The sequence below is a fragment of the Canis lupus genome, chromosome X (genome assembly GCF_048164855.1).
Source record: "Canis lupus baileyi chromosome X, mCanLup2.hap1, whole genome shotgun sequence".
Taxonomy (NCBI): Eukaryota; Metazoa; Chordata; class Mammalia; order Carnivora; family Canidae; genus Canis; species Canis lupus.
Window position 1 is genome coordinate 64,023,173 of NC_132876.1, and position 22,272 is coordinate 64,045,444.

The 22,272-nt window shown below is 38.1% G+C and overlaps 1 protein-coding gene across 12 annotated transcripts in view; it reads right to left on the reverse strand.

Moving 5' to 3' along the window:
• Nucleotides 1-1,341: 1,341 nt before the first annotated feature.
• Nucleotides 1,342-22,272, reverse strand: part of ATP7A (ATPase copper transporting alpha) — a 153,460-nt gene continuing 132,529 nt past the window's right edge. For 11 of the 12 annotated variants that reach the window (XM_072816029.1, XM_072816018.1, XM_072816025.1 and 8 more), the window contains 6 exons: nucleotides 20,839-20,985; nucleotides 18,753-18,895; nucleotides 9,073-9,276; nucleotides 8,432-8,549; nucleotides 5,824-5,926; nucleotides 1,342-5,274 (listed from right to left, as the gene is read on the reverse strand). In XM_072816029.1, coding sequence (XP_072672130.1) covers nucleotides 4,998-5,274; nucleotides 5,824-5,926; nucleotides 8,432-8,549; nucleotides 9,073-9,276; nucleotides 18,753-18,895; nucleotides 20,839-20,985 — 992 coding nt within the window. In that variant the 3' untranslated portion in view covers nucleotides 1,342-4,997. The remainder of the gene's footprint in view (nucleotides 5,275-5,823; nucleotides 5,927-8,431; nucleotides 8,550-9,072; nucleotides 9,277-18,752; nucleotides 18,896-20,838; nucleotides 20,986-22,272) is intronic. The other variant, XM_072816030.1, reaches the window with a different exon arrangement.

The window sequence follows — 22,272 nt, forward strand, 5'->3', positions numbered from 1 at the left end:
GGAGTTCTCAGATTTCTTAAATTGCAGGAGATCCTATTTATAATAACATCATCACTTAAACCTTGTCCTGGAGGCCAAGGCCTCCATTCCTTTCATTCCTTTGAGGAATAGTTGAACTCTGCTCTTCATGTGTTAAAGCATAAATGTTCACTTTTCCAAAGCATCAAAGCCATTGCCATAGTAAGTGAAAACTTGGACTTCCATTGGATTTTTATTAATTTTCTACATTTTGATTGTGTGCACTACCATTGCTATATCAGTTTGATATCAGTGTTGAAAAACTACCAGTTATATTTGCTGTTTATAATCTATTTGTAGATTAGGATTAAAATGGATTTAATCCATTTTTAAAGCTGTGTGAATTTTTCTAAACAGGAACAACTATTTGCAATATGGGTTTTCATAGTGATTAAATCAGTTATAACTCTTATTAGCAACTGAGAGCACATGTTCATATAGCAATGTAAAATATATTAATGAGTATTTGGTAAATTTCAACAGGCTTTTACCATTAGCATAATTTTGTGTTGTACAATTAAGTTACAATTACATCTATAATTTTGGATAACATTCATTGGTTAACAATAAAGTGACAAAAGCTCAAAAAAATTTTTTTTAGCAGGGATGTCGATGCCTAACATAGGAAGCATTCCCCAATAGGAAGCTTTTCTGGTTTTTTGTTTTTTTGTCTGGAAGGTTTTGAAACCTTCCCAGGATATTGCTATCCTGCACATCCTTCTGAGGTTAGTCAAGACACCAATGGAAGAGAGAGTGACCAGCTCAGTGGATTGAGTTCAGTAAATCCACTGAGGGTCAGTAAACCCTGACCAGTTCAGGGATTTTACTCATGTTCAGATATAAGTAAAACCTATCTCATCAACCTGAATGGTCTCAAGACTAAGGGAGAGAAATGAAAATGAGTTTTTCCTTACAATAAGTTAAAAACCCTTTCCTTAACCCACAAAAGTGTTTGGTATAAGAATATATTTGGGGTGGGATCCGCACTGTATAGGGACCCCCAAATGCAAGAAAACCTCTTGTCTCCATTAAGCTCATTTGGGATAGACAATATCAAGAATGTATTAGAGATTACAGAATTCCTTTTGAGGACAACTATATTCCTCTCATTGTTTCTCATCCTCACTAAATGATATAGCAGGTGGAGTGGAAGTGAAGGAAAACAGTTTTCTTCCCTCCCACTCTTCGTGAATGTGTAGTGCTGCCTCCAATCCTACCCCACCATTGAGTAACAGTCAAAAAAACATAACTTAATCCAGGGTAGTTTGGGACTGCTGGAAGAAGAGTTGGATGGTTTAACAAAAGACACACTGACAAAAAACATTTCTCTGCAATACTATAATTATAAATTTGAAGGCACATCCTTGGCAGAAATATAATCAATTACATGCTTATGGAAAAACAAACTACTAAATATCTTAACTGTAGTAGATGATTATTGCACAACATTGTCCACTGCTCTGTTGGGTACCAAACAATCAATGTTTAACAATGTTTAGTTAAACATTTAACTAAAACCACAAGGTTGAGACACCTGGTTTTGGCTACTGATGGTATCCATTATCAATGCCATTATAGAAGCACTTTAAATTGAAGAACAAGATTTCATACTTTTGTGTTTATTTGGTGATTCATACTAGATAAACTTTCGGAGGGACTATAGCAACTTAGTGTAAAAATAGTAATTTGGCATGAATTTATATTTTTAATTTATATTTATTGTACATTTGTCAAAATAATATTTTTAAGTATAGAAAAGTAAGAAATAAACAAGCAAAAAATCCAAAGGGAGTGATTCCAGGAATGTTTTTATTCTTATTAAAATAACCAATAACCAGATGCCTCACCCAAAGAAAATAACAAAATAGAGTAGAATAAATATTAAGAAAAAATAATTTTAAAGCAAGATTCACCAGAAATGGGAAAAAAGTCTCAAAGAACATACATTTTTGATTTTAAGCTGTGTACATAAAAGATATGCACACTTAAATTTTCGGAAACACTTTGTCTACAGTGCTATTTTAAGCATTCTGAAGAAAGAAAACATTTGAAAAAAGAAAAAACTTGTACAAAGTTAAAGCACAACGTAAAATTTTTTGTTCACAAGGCATCAAATTTAACACCCTAAAATGCTGATACTAAGCTAGGAAAAAGAACATCTCTATTTTCACAACTGATAACATACTTCTTTAGACTACGAAACTAACTATCCTAGTTGTGTTTTAACCTTTGAAATTCAAAAGGCATCTTTGGATATTCAAGATAAAAGGTGCCCCATAGTTGAGTCAGAACCAGAACTGGATATCAAAACATCCTTTTTATCTTCAGACTGAGGGCATGGTTACTGAGTGAATACAGAAGAGTGATAAAGGAACAACAAATAAAGAACTTCAAATATTCAAAAATCAAATTCAGATATAAATCCATTTTCCTTCTATATGGTAAACATGTATGTGTACATACACACATATCTATTTATAACATTTGTTCTCACTAGTCACTAGTTATTTAAAGCTAGTTATTAACTGAAAGCAATGTTTTTGATCCAGATTCATCTTTCTCCCCTGGGAATACAGCTGCTCTATGAAGCTAATGGGAGTTCAGGATTACAAAAGAGACTTGGGGTAGAGAATTCAAACGTGGTTACAGATATTTAAAATAGGATTCTTTCTAAACAACATGTTTTCTGTTCTGATAGTAAGGGTTGAAATTAAATCCTTGATTTTTCCCAGATTATAGGGTGCTCTTCTCACTGTCCTAGGACATGTGGGTCCCTTGGCAAGTGGAGGACAAAAGGACAACTCAAAAACACACATAGAAATAAAAGTAGTAACTGGCTATGTTCAAGTGTTTCAAAGACAGAGAAAGAGTAAGGGAGAAGGAGAGGTGCTTCTTTTTTCAAGAGTCTATTGTACATTTGTCATATTAGCTCTTTCTTCTAGAAGAAATAGGTTGTGGTATGAGGAACCACTAGAGTTAAAATAAAAAACAAATATTAAAATTCAAAGTGGAAGCATGGAAGATGGCGTAAGTGTTTAAAGACCCTAGACATACAAACGCATCCATATTTCATTAAAATGGGTTTGCCTTTCTAGATTAATAGCACCTTCATCAATAGTTTCAATTCTCTAAGATAGTTGAGATAAAAATGAGATTTTTCCCCAAATCTGAAAAGCTAACATAGAATATGTTGTAAACTTTTTTTGTGAGTGTATGAAAGGATAAAAGAAAAAGGAAGTAGGAGAGGAAGAAACCCATCCCCCCACTCCCACCTGATTGTAGACTCTGTCCTAAAAAAATTGATTATTAATATTGATTACAGATCTCAAGGGGAGAAAAGAACTAACATTTACTGAGTACAAGTCCTAGGTGCTAGGCATCATGCTAACAGCTTTACGTATGGCAATGAGAACAAAATATTAGGTATTTATTTATTTTCACTTCCATATTCTATATATGAGATCTATCTGGCAATTAATGAAGAATTTCAATAGTGATACAAATACCAGATCTCTGAGCAGTGTATTAACTCCTAGGCACTCAGGGGGATTATTTCTAACTCTATATGGCACTGAGAACAGCCCCTGAATTTGTGAACTATGCTAACTAGTGAGGGCAAATGCTTTAAACTAGAGAAAAGTATAGATTTGGCTAAAAGGTATCACAACCTAGGGAGATTTTCATTTCTGTAGTACAACTTATTGTATTTTTTTGGTAAATGCGGCTTTGTGTAATAGCAGTATTTTAAAGTCATTTTGAGAAGTAATCTAAAATACTAAAATATAATTAAAATCTATTAAATTATATATACCAGCTAAAGTCTTATATTCTCTCCAAAAAAGGACACATTTAGTGAATCCAGGTAACTACATAGGACCCGTATAGGTTAAAGATGGTACTGTTAATCTTTGAAAAAGTCAACTGCAGAAGAGGCTCAAAATCTTAAGTTTTTGGACTAAGGCTGAAAAGACTAAGAACAATTTATAGTGGAACTCAGCAGGAGCGAATTGAAAGGGTTTTTTTTTAAAGATTTTATTTATTTATTCATGACAGACACAGAAAGAGAGAGGCAGAGACACAGGCAGGGAGGAGCAGGCTCCCTGCAGGGAGCCCAACATGGGACTCTGGGGTCACGACCTGAGCCATAGGCAGATGCTCAGCCACTGAGCCACCCAGGCGTCCCACAAATTGAAAGTCTGTACAGAGCTAGGGAGTCAATGAAAGAAAAATCTGATGTATTTTTTACAGGAATGGAAAGATCGGAAACAGGGAACCCTATGGACCCTCAAGGTTTTTGGGGGCTACAAGACAAAGGAAAAAGATATTGGAAAAGTTGTCAGTTATTTTTATCAATCAAAAATCGCCTACACTTAGCTCACTTGAAAGAACAACAACAACAAAAAACTACTGGTGCATCTAAGAAAGCAACCACAAAGACAAAGATGCGGGGAGAATAAGGGGGGAAAAAGCCACTAATAAATAAGGCACATCTATTTTTAAACAGTTTCTACTGTTTTCCTTCTAAAACCACATGCTTTATACAGTGTTTTAAAAGCCCTTGTTCCCCAACCTGGCAGGGATGAGAGCTCAAGAATGTCCTCAAGATCATGCTCTCAGATCTTCAAACTTTTAAGTATCCTTTTTCTTGAGCCTTTTCTTTTTGGTCAAATAAAAAAGTATCTATCACTTTAGCAGCAATTCAGCAATCTTCAATTGTAGGGCTTGTTGTAAATCTTACTGGCCTACATTCTCTGTTTCTAGTGAAAATAAAAAGAATTGGAAATTCACTTTAAATAAAGCTAGGTTAAGAGCCAATGCTCTGAAAAACAATATTTTTGCCATTAGACAAATGCAAGTCAGATAGATTCCCTAACATAAGGGCATGAGACCAATGGAAAATCCTTCCACAATATTTTGAAAAGTTAAGAAGACATCATTAATGCTGTATCAGTGCATAACATCATCAGCTGGATGGCCTGTTACAATGTGGTGTCATCATCTTCCCTGTAGTCTCCCACCAGAAGTGAATGCTTGTCAGGTTCACTGGTACCAATGCTATTTAGGGACCGTTTATCAGACAGTAGTGAATTTATGGAGGCTCTGCTGTAATTAACAATCCGGTCCAGCAAACCCAGTTTAGGAGAATTTCTTGATGTATCATCTATTCCAACATGAACGCTGATTTCCGAAGGCCTTTTCTGTCCCATCTGGCTTCGCGCATGCAGTTCATAATTCTCATAAGTTGGTTTTCTGTAACTGAACATATACAAAGGTACACTAGTTTGAAATAACCAAATGTGAACTAGAAACTTGTTATATTCAAAACTGGAAATATATTTGCCTGGTATGAAATCTACAAAGGTGGTTCCTGTTAGGAAAGTAGCTCAAAAAAATTTTATGGAGTCACACAATCAGAAATTTTACTTCTCAGAGCCAATGCATTACATTCTTACCACACTCAGAGCTAGGTAGAGACTACATAAGATGATAATTACATAGCTAACATTCATTATTTTTTTAAAGATTTTATTTATTTATTCATGAGAGACACGAGAAAGAGAGAGAGGCAGAGACACAGGCAGAGGAAGAAGCAGGCTCCATGCAGGGAGCCTGACGTGGGACTCGATCCTGGGTCTCCAGGATCACACCCTGGGCTGAAGGTGGCGCTGAGCCACCAGGGCTGCCCACTAACATTCATTATTAAGAACAGTTTGGGCCTATCACACAAGAATAAGACCTACCAAGACCGACTGTGGATGATAAAAGGAATATAAAATGCGAACATGAGCAAGCCATCATACTTACAGTTTAAGGAAGAGAGAAGAAAGTACTACTGAAACAGATGAAGCAGCCATTGCAGCAGATCCCATCCAGGGCTGCAAAACCAAACCAATAGGCATAAAAACTCCTAGGAAACAAGTTTGGATTAGTTAGAGCAGACAGTACTAAACAGATTGTTAATGTTTTTCTAATACATAGATACAAATAATTTCCTTGTTTGATAGTTATTCAGCACTTTATAAGTGAAAAATCAGCAGTCACATAAATCTCCACCAACAGGAGGATAGAGTGTTGCTGTGAACATTTCTTGTACATGTCTCCCTGTGCATGTGTTTGAGAATTTCTCCAGGGTACATACCAGAGGTGAAACTGGATTATAACATGGGCACATCTTCTACTTTAGGTGGATATCTGTCAGTTGTTCTCCAAAGTGCTTTGGACCAGATCATAATCCCACCAATAGTGTATGAATTCATGTTCTACAAACTCATCCACTATTTTTAAAAAGACTTTATTTATTTGAGAGAGCAAGAGTGAGTGCATGAGTGGGGGGAGGAACAAAGGGAGAGAAGCAGACCCCTCATTGAGCGGGGAGCCCAACACAGGGCTTGATCCCAGGACCCTTAGATCATGATCTGAGCCAAAATCATAATTTGGATGCCCAATTGACTGAGCCATCCAGGCGCCCCTCCACACTTGGTTTTGATAGATATTTGAACATTTGGCTTATATGATAGGAATAAGATAGACTTACTGTCTTCTAACTTTTTATGTGCTTATCTATATTTTTCATTTTTCTATAATGATCATATATTACTTGCATAATTTTTTTCTACTCTGCCCCTACTTACATAATTTTTTAAAAAATCATTTGCTACATGAATTAATCTTTCTGGATTTTGACTATTCTTTTATTTTTTGTTCCCTCAGCATTTGTGTCCTTGTTTATAAACAGGTTTGTAATTGTTCTAACATCATTTCACGTCCTTCTTTGGCTCTCAAACCAGAGAGAACATGAGAAAGTGATAACTATTTCTCTTCTGTTATTACTAACTCCTGGGGCGCCTGGGTAGCTCAGTTGGTTAAGCATACGATTCTTGGTTTCAGCTCAGGTCATGATCTCAGGATCTCAGGATCATGAGATCAGTCCCACATCAGGTTCTGCATTGGACATGGAGCCTGCTTAAGATTCTCTCTCTCCCTTTCCTTCTGCCCCTCCCCCTGCATTCTCTTTCTCTTTCTCTCTCTCTCTCTCTCTCTCTCTCTAAAAAATTACAATGGGGATCCCTGGGTGGCGCAGCGGTTTGGCGCCTGCCTTTGGCCCAGGGCGCGATCCTGGAGACCCGGGATCGAATCCCACGTCGGGCTCCCGGTGCATGGAGCCTGCTTCTCCCTCTGCCTGTGTCTCTGCCTCTCTCTCTCTCTGTGACTATCATAAATAAATAAAAATTTTTAAAAAAAATTTAAATAAAAAATTACAATGTATTACTTTTCCTACCAAATCCCTAAGTACAGGACATTTTCAAGTGTTTATTTAAAAATTCTAAATTGTTTTTTCTTGGTCATATTCCTTTATTCGCTCCATCAATCTCCCTCCCTCTCTTTTTCTCCTCCTCTTTTCTCCCCCCCTCCATCTCCCTCCCTCTCTGTCTCTCTCTCTCTCCTGGAACACACATAAAAAACCCTGTTAAAAAAATCCTGTTGGCTATTAGAATATAAAGTGAAGAGCAAACAATTCCCCATATGCTATAACTATGTAAGAAAACAAAAACACTGATGCAAAGTAAAAAAAAAGACTGGAAGCAAATACACTAAAATGCTTACACAGTAAGATTAAAAGTAAATTCTGTTAAGCATTTGACTCTTGATTTCAGCTCAGGTCATGATCTCATTGAGATTGAGCCTCGTTTTGGGCTCTATGCTTAGCGGGAGTCCACTATAGATTCTCTCTCCCTCTCTCTTTGCCCCTCCCCCACTCATGAGCTTTCTCTCTCTCTCTCTCTTTCTAAGTAAATCTATAAAAGTAAATTTGTTCTCTTCATCAAAAGATAAATAAATAAATTAGTGATAGCATATGGAGAAAGAGATGAAATAATGTGGCAAAGTATTAGTAATTGGTGAATCTAAATAAAGACTATACAGATTTTCATTGTACCTTTTTTCCTTGTTATACATAGCTTTGAAATTTCTCAAAATATAAAACTGGAGGGGAAAAGAAAGTAAATTAAAATAAACCTATCAGAATCCTTATACATTTTATGCCATAATGAACATTGCTCAAAATTACAATTATTGATTTTATTTTTTTAAAGACTGTATTTATTTACTTGACAGAGAGACAGCACAAGCAGGGGGAGCAGCAGGCAGAGGGATAGGGAGAAGCAGGCTCCCTGCTGAACAAGGAGTCCAACGTGGGGCTCGATCCCAGGACCCTGGGATCATGACCGGAGCCTAAGGCAGACACTTAACTGGCTGAGCCACCCAGGTACCTGTACAATTTTTGGTCTTTCACCATACCAGCAGACTACATATAAAAACTGAGCTTGAAGCAAATAATAAGATTAAAACTTCCAATATGATAGATCTCTAATGATTTCAGAGGAAAAAGTAATACTAGCCAATAGTCACATACCAGCAGCTATGGGAATTCCAACTAGATTATAAATGAGAGCGAAAACAAAATTTATCCGAATCCTCTTGACTGTCTTCCTTGATAAGTCAATACTTGCCACTACATCCAGAAGATCATTCTGAGAACAGAAAAATTTGTGATATTAGTGAGAGACTCTAACTTAATAAGTACTTTTGTATTTGATACTGTGATTTTGAAGGTGATGTGAACCTGAGGGTGGGTAATATGAATTAACTATAAATCTCAAATATTGCTAAAAATTTCAGTCAGCCTTGGAAAATGTTTTTCAGGAATTTTCTCAGAGGTCTAGAAAACATTTTTGGGGTTATATGCTGGTATGTAGATTACATCACTTAAAATCATCTCAGCAAGTGTTGTTGAAGATGATTTTTTATAAAGTATATTCCAATCTTATTCTATACTTCAGAAGCTTGGAATTCTCATTTGCTTTGCTGGATTGAAAAAGTCTGGAAGTAATTAGAATGACTTCTCATACTCCCACCTTGAATTCTCCTAATATCAAAGGCTGGGAGCATGTGAATTAGAAGGAAAGAACTGTTCTACTCAATATACTTTACAACATTATCTCTGACCATGTGGAGCAGTGTCACAGACCTCAACATTCAGGACACAGGACTTACCCTTATCAAAACCACATCAGCTGCTTCAAGGGCTACATCTGTACCTGTGCCAATGGCAATTCCTACATTAGCCATAGCCAGAGCTGGAGAGTCATTGATTCCATCTCCTACCATTGCAACCCATTTCCCTTCTTCCTGAAGTTGCTTCACCTTAGCTACCTTATGAGAAGGAAGAACTTCAGCAAACACCTTTGTGATGCCAACCTACGTGAGGAAAAATAAATTCATTTCAATAAATATTACTAGGACCTCAAATACAACACAGCAATAATAAGCATCATTTTTCCACCCATCAGATGTCCAAAATTTTAAAAATTGATAATATCCAGTGATAGTAAGGATATGGAGAAATGAGCTCTTATACACTTTCAGTGGACATGTAAACTGTTATTGTCTTTTTGGAGAGCATTTGGCAGGATCTATCAAAGTGCACACATCATTTGATTGAGCAATTCCACTTCCAGCCATATTCTGGACATAATTATACAAGTATAAAAAGATGCATGTTTGACTTCCAGGAAAGATGGCAAAGTGGGGAGATCCTGGGTTCACCTCATCCCATAGATGTAACTGGATGCACCCATGTCAGTATGAATGGCCCAGAGAATGGTCTAAGGACAGGCGGAATAGACTATCTACAGTTAGGTATACAAAAGAGGCCATGTTGAGGAAGGTGTGGAAGGGAAGACACGGTCTGGAGCCAGGTGGACTCATGGGGAAGTCTGTGGGAAGGAAGAATGTGATGGGCCTGGAGAGGGGAGAGGAACAGATCCCTACACTGGGTGCCCCAGGTACAGGGGCCTGCACAGGGAAGGCAAGTCCACATAGAATTTGGCTTTGAGAACCAGAGGGGCCTACTTTGTGAGTTCTTACAATCAATGGGGCTTAACACCTGGAACTTTAAAAATCAGCTGGTTCAGCTCTGGGAGAGCCAGAGGATAATAAGAAATTCAGTCCCTCCTCCTCTCTCCTCACTTAGCACAACAAACAGCTTCTATAGCATAGAAGCAGCAGTTTGAAAAATGCCTGGGGTATACAGGAGGGAGATTTGTTTACTAATTTCAGAGTGTGTTCAGTAGGGGCAGGGATCTTTGGGAGACTTCTCCAAGAACCAAAGAACTGGCAGGTAGCATTTTTCTCCCCTGCCCCCAGCCTACATACACCAATACCTGTGGTAACTAACATAGTTCCAACTCTCTCCACATAGATTACTAACAGTGTGCCCTGCTGCCACGCAATTCTACAGATCCACCCCTTCCAACCCAGCCAGACTCAGCGGTTTTCCCTGATGACTACAGGTCCCCTCCCATAGCAGGCCAGTACAGACCTTGCTGGAACCCCATGCCCTGACCACACTTTCTCCTGTGGACCTGCCCCCTCCCCTTGGACAGAGCCCATCCAAAACGGTGCCACAAGCCTGGCAGTGTACAAGCAGCCCTGACAGGGGTCAGAACCACTACAAAGTGGCTCTAGCCCCATGCAGAGGGAAATATAATCATACACACAAGTCCACCTGGGGCCCCAACAGTGTGGTGGAGGTAGATATTGGGTCTGATGGCACGCTCTACTCACCAAAGAAAGCTTCTCAGGGGACAACACAGGTAGAGTACTCTATAGTTTGGTGCTACTGAATCTCTTGCAAATACCTGGTCTGACTCAATTCATGCTCAAGATGGCCCCAGAATGGTCCACTAACACCACCGGGACCAAACCTTGCTGCCAACAGGCAAAGAGAGACAGTGTAGACAACTGAACTGAAGGCAAAATGTGGCTCAGCCAAAATAGTCCAGTGCATGCAACACACATAGGAGACACCAGTAAACTGCCAGGATCTAGTGAACAGAGGAGACTGTACTACAGGGTAGTAAAGGACTCTCCTTCATAAGGACACTAGTTTCAAGAGCAGGAACTGCAGCTGACTTTTCTAACACATGGAAACAGACACAGAAACTTAGAAAGAGGAGATAAAGGAATATGTCCCAAGTGAAAGAACAGGACAAAATCATAGCAAGAGAGCTGAATGAAACGAAAATAAGTAAATATGTCTGATAGATAATGGTCATAAGGTCATAGTAATGGTCATAAGGATACTCCCTCGACTTAAGAAAAACAATGGAGACTTCAATGTTACCATCAAAAAAGAGACAGAAAGCATAAAAAAGTAGAGATGAAGAACTTGATAGCTGAAATTAAAAATATATTAGAGAGAATAAACAGGAGACTAGAGGAAACAGAAGAATAGATCAACAACCTGGAGGAGAGAGTAATGGAAAGCAATCAACCTGAACCAGAGAGAGAAAAATAATAACAAAAATGAAAGTAGACTAAGGTAACATAGCAACACTATCAAGAGTAATAACATTGACATTATAGGAATCCCAGAAAGACAAGAAAGGGAAAATGGGGCAGAAAATTTATTTGAAGAAATAATAGCTGAAAACTTCTCTAATCAGTGGAAGGAAATAGAAATCCAGATCCAGAAGGCACAAAAACTCCCAACAAAATTGACCCAAAGAGGTTCACACTAAGACACACAGTATTTAAAATGGTAAAAAGAGGTGATAATGAGAAAATTTTAAAAGCAGCAAGAGAGGGGCACCTGGGTGGCTCAGTTGGTTAAGCATCTACTTTCAACTCAGGTCATGATCCCAGGATCCTGGGATCAAGCCCCACATCGGGCTTTCTGCTCAGTGGGAGCCTGCTTCTCCCTCTGCCTCTGCCTGCCACTCCCCCTGCTTGTGTGTGCTCTCTCTCTCTCTATTAAAAAATAATAATAACAAATCTTTTACAAAAAAATTAAAAATAAAAGCAGCAAGAGAGAAAGGGGAGCCTGAGTGGCTCAGTCAAGCATCTGATTCTTTATTTTGGCTCAGGTCATGATCTCAGGGTCATGAGATCAAGCCCCATATAAGGCTCTGCACTCAGCATGGAGCCTGCTTAAGATTCTCTCTCTCTCACTCCCCCTCTGCCCTCCCTCCCTCTACTCATGCTCGCTTTCTCAGAAGAAAGAAAGGAAAAAAAGAAAAGAAAGGCAAGAGAAAAGAAATCAGGTACATGCAAGAGGAACCCCATAAGACTACCCCATACCATAAATACCAGAAGATATTTCAGAAGAAACTTTGCAGGACAGAAGGGACTGGAATGACACAATCAAAGTACTAAAGGAAAAAACCTACAACCAAGAATACTTTCTTCAGCAATGCTATCATTCAGAATAAAAGGAAAAATAAAGAGTTCCCCCCAAAAGTTAAAGGAATTCATCACCACTAATCTAGCTTTACGAGAAATGTTACAGTGGACTCATTGAGTGAAAAAGAAAGACTGCTGTTTAAAAAAAAAAAGGAAAGACTGTAAGTAGAAGTAAGAAGTAGGAAGCACAAAAGCTAAAATTAAATATATCTATAAAAGTCAGCTAAGAGATTCACAAAATCAAAGGACGTAAAGTGTGACACCACATACCTAAAAAAATAGGGGAGAGGAGTAAAAAACTGGCTTCAAACTTAAGTGACCATCAACTTAATACAGATTGCTATAAGATGTTATATATAAACCTAATGGCAATCACAAATCAAAAACTGGTAATAGATACACAAGAAACAAAGGGAAAGGAATCCAAGTATATCATTAAAACAATCCAGCAAACCATAAGAGAAGAGAGCAAGACAAGAAAGAAGAAGGAGAACTACACAAACAACCATAAAACAAGTAACAAAATGGCAAAAAAAAAAAAAACCCATACTATCAGTATGTACTTTGAATGTAAATGGACTAAACATTTCAATCAAAAGATACTGGGTGACTGGATAAAAAAGCAAGACTCATTTCAGACCTAAAGACATATGCAGATCGAAAGTGAAGGTATGGAAACACATTTATCATAAAAAAGGAAATGAAAATAAAGTCGGGGGATCCCTGGGTGGCGCAGTGGTTTGGCGCCTGCCTTTGGCCCAGGGCACGATCCTGGAGACCCGGGATCGAGTCCCACATCGGGCTCCCGGTGCATGGAGCCTGCTTCTCCCTCTGCCTATGTCTCTGCCTCTCTCTCTCTCTCTCTCTCTCTGTGACTATCATAAATAAATAAAAATTAACAAAAAAATTTAAAAAAAAAAAAAGAAAGAAAATAAAGTCGGGATAGCAATACTTATATAGGACAAAATAGACTAAGAGACAAAGAAGGTATAATCACAAAAGGAACAATCCAGCAAGATGTAAGAATTGTAAATATTTATGCACCCAGGGTGGGAACACACAAATACATCAAGCAGCTAAGAATAAACATGAAGAAAGTAATCAATAGTAATACAATTATAGTAGGTGACTTTAACACCCCACTTGCCATCAATGGATAGATCATTCAAACAGAAACTCAACAAGGAAACAGTGGCTTTGGACACAATGGGACACAATGAAACAGATCTTTTTTTAAAATTGTATTTATTTATTCATGAGAGACAGAGAGGCGGAGACATAGGCAGAGGGATAAGCAAGCTCCCTGAAGGAAACTCCATATGGGACTCGGTCCCTGGACCCCGGGATCACGCCCTGAGCCGAAGGCAAACGCTCAACCACTGTGCCATCCAGGCATCCCCACAATGGGCCAGATTTAACAGATATACTCAGAACATTCCAACCTAAGACAGCAAAATACACATTCTTTTCATGTGCACATGGAACTTTCTCCAGAATAGATCACATATTAGGCCACAAAACAAATCTCAACAAATTCAAAAAGACTGAAGTCATACCATGCACCTGTTCTAACCACAATACTATAAAGCTAGAAATCAACCACAACAAAAAAACCTGTAAAGAAAACAAGAACATGAAGGTTAGATGCTAAACAGTGAATGGACTAATCCCAAAATTGAAGAGGAAATCAAAACATACATGGAGACAAATGAAAATGAAAACAAAATGGCTCAAAAACTTTGGGATGCAGCAAAAGCTGTTTTAAGAGGGAATGTTAGGGACGCCTGGGTGGCTCAGGGGTTGAGCATCTGCCTTTGGCTCAGGGCATGATCCTGGAGTCCTGGGATCGAGTCCCACATCAGGCTTCCTGCATGGAGCCTGCTTCTCCCTCTACCTGTGTCTCTGCCTCTCTCTCTCTCTGTGTCTTTCATGAGTAAATAAATAAAATATTTTTTAAAAAATAAGGGAAGGTTATTGCAAACAGGCCTACATCAAGAAGAAAAATCTTGGCTACAGTTAGGATGGTGGAGTAGGAGGGGGGCCCTATGCTTGTCTTGTCCCTCAAACACAGCTAAATAAATATGAAATCATTCTGAACACCCAAGAAATGAATCTGAGGACTGAAAGAATAAACTTCACGTCTAGAGGGGGAAAAGTAGCCACATTGTGGAAGGTAGGAGCTATAGAGAGTTGATTTGGGGGAGAAAAGAGCTGTGGGTACTATGGAGAGGAGGAAGCCCTGATCACACAGAGAGGAAAGAGAAAAAGAGAAAGAGAGAGAGAGAGAGCAGTGTGCAGGGGACTGCACAAGAAAAACTCTTCCCCAACACCACTGACTGAGAAAAGGAGAGAGGCTAATTATTACAAGTTTTTACAAGCATCGGAGCTCAAAGTCTAAAATTTTAGCAGTCTGTGCCTTCACTGGGGTCATGCCTAGCAGGCTTAGTGGCATTCCTATGGGGACAGAGAGCAGACGCCTGGGAGTGGACAGCATGATATTAGGATCTCCTGGATCACAACAAGATAAACAGTTCATCTCCTTGGAGTACATTTGGAAAAGGTGGCACTGCCTCACAGGGGACCAAAGAGATAGCAGACACCACTGAGAGACCCTGTTACTTAGCATAGCAGCAGAGACACCTGCTGAAGGCAACTAACCCGGAAGCCAGCTTTTGGCTCTGCTTTAACGTAAACTCCAAGCCCCTACATGGTCATGTGACTGCTTTTCTGGGACAAACTGGCACCACCTACAGCATAGTGAGACCCTCCCCCAGAATATCAGCATGGGTCCTTGCTGTATTGGATCCCTAAAATTTGGAGTTTTTGAAATCCAGCCACAAGCCTGAGATAAAAACACAGGAGTACTGGCAGGCAGACAGATCAGACACGGACAGGATGAAAACAGGGTTCTGATGGAAGCCTGGGACACAAGAAGGGAGATTGTTCGCTCTTCTGTGGGAGATTCCTGAACAGCAGCGAATGCCAACTCCCCTCTCTAGGGAGGACAGGGCAGGGTGATGCCATCCCCACCTAGCACATCAGCATGTACAGACTTCAGTGAGCAACACAGCACTCCCCAGTGTTGGGTAGAGCCGCTTACAAGTTCTGCCTTCCTGTGCCTGCAGGTACATTTTTACCAGGGCTAGTCAGCCTGATAACCAGCCCAGTAGGGCCCTATCCCTGAAGACCAGCACAAACCCACTGAACACACCAAGTATATTGATCATAGAGTGCTACAAAGCTTCAGCTCTAGTGGAAATAAGATTATGTTATTTTAACAAGCAGACCAAAGCACACCTTGTTAAAATGCCACACACTGGACAATATCCAAACACCTCACATGGCAGGCAAGGACAAATTCTGCAGAGGACTGACTTGAGAGAAAGAGCATCCAAAACACAATAGCAGAGTACACACTTGGAAAACACTTTCTGAAGCCTCAGGCCTCTTAATATAGCCATTATTCTAAGGAACAGAAAATATAACAGGCTTTCCTAACATACACCAAAAAAACAGTGCCCTAGGCAAAATGCCAAGACAGGTATTCACCACAAAAGAAAGAACATGAAGAGGTGACAGCCAGGGATGTAAACAAAACAGATATACATAATATACTTGAGCCAAAATTTAAAACAATAATCATAAGGATACTAGCCGGGCTTGAGAAAAGCATAGAAGACACTAGGGAATCCTTATTGCAGAGATAAAGGAATGAAAAACTAGTCAGGCCAAAATTTAAAAAGCTAATAACTGACATGCAAAACCAACTGGATGCAAAGACAATGAGGATGGATGAAAAAGAGGAATGAATCAGTGATACGGAAGATAAAAACTATGGAAGATAATGAAGCTGAAAAGAAGAGGGAAAGAAAAATACTGGATAAGGAATGTAAACTTAAGGAACTCAGCGACTCTATAAAGAATAATAACATTCATATCATAGCTGTCCCAGAAAAAGAAGAGAAGGAAAAAAGGGTAAAAGGTTTATTTGAGCAAATTACAGCTAAAAACATCCCTAATCTGGGGAAAGGAACAGACATTGAAATCCAAGAGGCACAGAGAACTCCCATCAAACTCAACAAACGCTGGCCAACACCAAGATATATTGTAGTCAAATTCACAAAATACACAGAGACAAGGAAAGAATCCTGAAAGTAGGAAGGGAAAAATGTCCTTAACCTACAAGGGAAGATCAGGTTTGCAGCAGATCTGTCCACAGAGAAGATATCTGCAAATGACATATCTGACAAAGGGTTAGTATCCAAAATATATAAATACATATAAAATATATAAAGAACACACAAAACTCAACATCTATTAAAAATGGGCAGAAGACATGAACAGACATTTCTCCAAAGAAGATATACAGATGGCCAGCAGACATGTGAAAAGATGCCTAACATTTCTCATCAGGGAAATGCAAATCAAAACCATAATGAGATATCACCTCACATCTGTCAGAATGGCTAAAATAAACTCGAGAAACAGGTGCAGGTGAAGATGTAGAAAAAAGGGAACGCTTGTGCACTGTTGGTGGGAATACAAACTGGTACAGCCACTGTGGAAGACAGTATGGAAGTTCCTTAAATAAATAAAAATAGAATTACTATGTGATCCAGTAATTCTACTATTGGGTATTCACACAAAGAATGTGAAAACACTAATTCAAAAAAATATATGCTGAGTGAAATGAGTCAATCGGAGAAGGACAAACATTATATGTTCTCATTCATTTGGGGAATATAAATAATAGTGAAAGGGAATAGAAGGGAAGGGAGAAGAAATGGGTAGGAAATATCAGAAAGGGAGACAGAACATAGACTCCTAACTCTGGGAAACGAACTAGGGGTGGTGGAAGGGGAGAAAGGTGGGGGGTGGGGGTGAATGGGTGACAGGCACTGAGGGGGGCACTTGATGGGATGAGCACTGGGTGTTATTCTGTATGCTGGCAAACTGAACACCAATAAAAAATAAATTTATTATTAAAAAACAAAAAGATATATGCAGTGCTATGTTTATTGTAGCATTATTTATAATAACCAAGATATGGAAGCTGCCCAGTGTCCACTGGTAGATGAATGGATAAAGGATATGTAGTATATATAAATACAATGGAACATTATGCAGCCTTAAAAAAGAATGAACTCTTGCCATTTGCAATGATGTACATGGAGTTAGAGACTATTATGTTAAGTGAAATAAGTCGGTCAGAGAAAAACAAATACCATATGATTTCACTCCTATGTGGAATTTAAGAAACAAAAGCAAATGAACAAGGAAAGACAGAGACAAGCCAAAAACCAGGCTCTTTACTATAGAGAACAAATTGATGGTTACTAGCGGGGAGTTAGGTGGGAGTACGGATAAAATTAGGTGAAGGGGATTAGGAGTATACTTACCATGATGAGTGCTGAGTAATGTATAGAACTATTGAATCACTACATTGTACATTTGAGTCTAATATAACACTGCATGTTAACTATACTGGAACTAAAATAAAATGTTAAAAAATAAAAAATGAAAGCACTGTGAAATCCTCCCCCTTAAAAAAAGATATATGTCCAAGGATGTACATCATTATCTGTTTGTAACAAAATCTTCAAAACCACCTAAATATCCATCATTAGAGGAATGTTTAAGTAAATTATTATATATCCATACTATAGAATTCCATGTAGTAATGTTGAAAGAATAAAATAACTTTGTATGTTCAGGTATGGACAAAGTTCCAAAGCATATATGTTGTTATATAAAAAAAGAAAACTGCTGAGTAAACAATCTATAGAAAAAAGATGTAATTTATGTAGAAAATATCAGAATATACATTTGTATGTGAACACACATGCATACGAAATATTGGAAATAAGACTGGACAGGGAGATTGGGAGAAAGATGACTTAAACTTTTTACTTTATATCCTTCTGCATTTTTTATATAAGAATGTATTCATATATTACTGTGTTATTTAGTTGAGGAGGAAGAAGGCATTTTGAAGTAGAAAAGACTAATATGAGAAAAGTTCTGTAGGTAAGGCAAATGTAGGGGGTCAGTAGCAGAAAAATATGTCAAAGTGGTACATTAGGTGATGGTTCCACCAGTGATGTTCAGGATGGAAAGTGCCTGGAGCTCTTGCTGTAATTTAGGCATGAGAGATTGGGTATCTGAGAGCCTGGCTTAGGCTTGCAGCACTGATAAAGAATATGAGCAACATTTCAAAGGAAGTATCAACAGACACTGGTGTATGGTGTAACTGAAGTATTTCATGAATTAAGTAAATGTTTCTTTAGTTATAATAGTAACACACAAAGTCCAAAGTCCTTCCCATACAGCATGCCTACTGTTCTTCAAAGAACCAGATATCAGTACTCAGTGATACAGGAAAATAATAGGTAACGTGAATCTTTAGCACTTGAAAGCAAGAAAAAAACTGTATATGACAGAAGTAGAAGTTACACATACCCTTCACCCCAACAACTAAGTAAACCAATTACCTGAGAAGCAATAGATCTAGCTGTTCTGCTGTTGTCTCCAGTCATCAGAACTACTTCTAAGCCCATAGATTTCAAAATATGGACAGCCAATTCTGCTTCAGGCTTCACTGTATCAGCAATAGCTATTAAACCACACAGCTCATCTAAACAGGAACACCAGAAAATAAGAGTTTGGAATATGATGGAAGTAGGAATAATATTCTAACTTAAAATTTAAGAAAGAAATTAATTTTGTTAAGCAAAGTTATTCAGGCCTTAGCTTAATTCAAAATGTTTCCAAACCCACACAGGCTGTATTCCACAAAATCTGTGACAACCTCCAAATTTAGTTATGAAACTTTCACAGAATGAGGTACCGATTACTAATGAAAGTAGTAATTAGAAAATGAAAAGAGACCTCATAGGATACTAAAAGACTCATTTTCTTTCCTTTGAGAAGTATTGGTTGATAGCACCTATCAACAGTGATAGTTCCTAGCACTGTAGTTCATTTTAAGGCAAATGACACTGAAAACTAATACTTTCTTTTTCTTTTTAAGGTGAAGGGGGTGGATTGAGACAAAACTGACATTTTATACTGGGGGAAAGAAATCACTGCAAGTAGTTATTTTAAAAACAAAACTAAATGGTAGTTTCTGCTTCTTCCTGGACCTAAAAATGTCATAGTTAAGATACTGCCTTCATACTTAGCAAGGATTTTAAATGTTGACTAATCTCATAGCTAGAAATTTACCCAAGAAATAATTTAACAAAAGAAAACACCTAAAACCTGATATATGTTTATCAGTGTTTTTTATAATAAAGAAATATTACAAATAGCTTAAATTTCCAACAAGGGAATGATTATGTTAGTTACAGTATATGATAAATTATGCAGAATTAAAATAAAATTAGAAAATATTTATGAATATAGTAAATAAATGAATAAAGCAAAATATAAGGGTATGTGTACAAGGGAGTTTATTTTTTTAAAGATTTTATTTATTTATTCAAGAGAGACACAGAGAGAGAGAGGCAGAGACATAAGCAGAGAGAAAAGCAGGCTCCATGCAAGAACCCAATGTGGGACTTGATCCTGGGACTCCAGGATCATGCCCTGGGCTGAAGGCAGGTGCCAAACCCCTGAGCCACCCAGGGATACCTGTACAAGGGATTTTACATTTAAAAATTTAAAATTTTATTCAACTGCATTGAGGTAAAATTTATATGCAAAATACACCCAATTAAAAACAATATGTTTGGGCAGCCCCTTAGCGCCGCTGTCAGCCCGGGGTGTGATCCTGGAGACCCAGGATGGAGTCCCACATCGGGCTACCTGCATGGAGCCTGCTTCTCCCTCTGCCTGTGTCTCTGCCTCTCTCTCTCTCTGTGTCTCTCATGAATAAATATATAAAATCTTTTTAAAAAACCAATATGTATACTGATATTATAATTCTATATATGTATGTATTATATATTGTATATTATACATATACAATATACATATTTGGTACATTACATTTTTGGTATCAAAAAAACTAGAAATGGAATACATGTAATTAAAACTGACATTGAATTAGGAGGATGAGATTATAGACATTATTTTATTTTGCTATTACTTTAATGTTATGTCATTTTTAGATTCTTTTTAAAGATTTTATTTATCCATTTGAGAGAAATTGAGTGAGAGAGAGCATGAGCGGGGGGTGGGGGGCAAGGAGAGGGAGAAACAGGCTCTCAGCTGAGCAGGGAGCCCAACATGGGGCTCAATCCCAGTACCCTGGGATCATGACCTGAGCTGAAGGCAGATGCTTAACTGACTGAGCCACCCAGGTGCCCATGATTTTTAGGTTTTAAAAAAACCCTTGATTAGTTTGTTTATTTGTTTGTTTGTTTGTTTGTTTAAAGAAAACCATAGGCTAGGGAGGAAAATAACAAAGCCAGGCAAATGTAAGAGAATTCTAAGTTAATCAGTAACAATTATGTATTGCTAACATTTTTACTTTGTATTCAGGCTGCTTTTTAAAAGCCCTTAAGTTCAGATGTCTTTCAAAAATATACATAAAATAATAACTGAGAGCACATCATTGAATCATAGCATACTTACCATCAACTGCCACCAATACAGCAGTCCGACCTTTTCTTTCATGTTCAGTCATGGAATCATCTACATCGTTGTTAATAACAAGACCATTTCTAATCATCCACTCCCGGTTACCAATGAGGACTCTGTACTGCTGAGCATTAAGAGTATCTGAAATAAAGTACAGAAACAACATTTAGTGAGATCATTTAATACTTATAAAAACCCTGCGAGGCACGTTCTTCCTGTCTAACCTTACTCAGTCAATATGTTGTATTTTTGGTAGACTGTAGTCCACAACAGTAATTTCCAAATTTTCAAGAAACACACTCTGCTCTTCTATGCCTTTGGGCCTTTGCACATTTTGCTTTGTCTCCACCTGGAATGTCCTTACCTTCCTCTCCAATTATCAAACTCCATCATATTCTTCAACAGCCAGTTCAAATGTTACTTTCTTGGTGAAGCTTTCCCTTTGATCTTCCACACAACTGAATTAAATTAAAAATATTTGCTATGCCTCAGTAGCTGAATATGGTTGGATGAAAACATACAACCATACTGATATCTAATTTTAAACATGTGACCACTAACTTTACACAAGCCCTTAGAGTTGTCTGGCAATTTTACACTTCCCTAGTCCATTCATTCTCCATTCCTTCTAAAGGGCTATTTTATATCTTCCCTTCTCTAACCCTCATATATGGCCAGATAATGAATCGGCTTCCTACTTTAAAAAGAACTAAAAAGCAATCAAGAGAACTTCTGCAAGCTCTCACTGCCACATCTTTTTTTAAAATTTAAATTCAATTTGCCAACATATACTATAACACCCAGTGTTCATCCATCAAGTGCTTGCCTCAGTGCCCGTCACCCAGTTAGGTCATCCCCCCACCCACCTCCCTTTCTGCAACCCTTTGTTTCCCAGAGTTAGGAGTCTCTCATGGTTTGTCTCCATCTCTAATTTTTCCCACTCAGTTCCCCTCCTTTCCCTTACAATCCCTTTCACTATTTCTTCTAATCAACTACCTATGCCTATGTACACACAAATGTAGCTTCCCTTCTGTTATTATAAACTGCCCTTGCTCCTACTTAAGGCCAACTTCTCCACTTATGCACTAGACCTCTTTCCTTTGCTTATTCTAGAACATTTCTCCAATAATTTTCTTTTTCTACTGCATAATCACATGTTCTATCTTTGTTGCACATAGTCCTATCTTAAAAAAAAAAAACTCTCTTGATCTTACTTACCTCTTTACTACTGCCCTAATTTTCTGCTTCTGTACTGCAGAACTTGGAAGTGTTGTCTCTATTGACTATCTCCAATTCATATCTTCCCATTCTCTTGTGAACCCACTCCAATAAAGCTTTTGTCACATAAGGGACTCCTAACTCTGGGAGGCGAACTGGGGGTGGTGGAAGGGGAGGTGGGTGGGGGGTGAGAGTGACTGGGTGACGGGC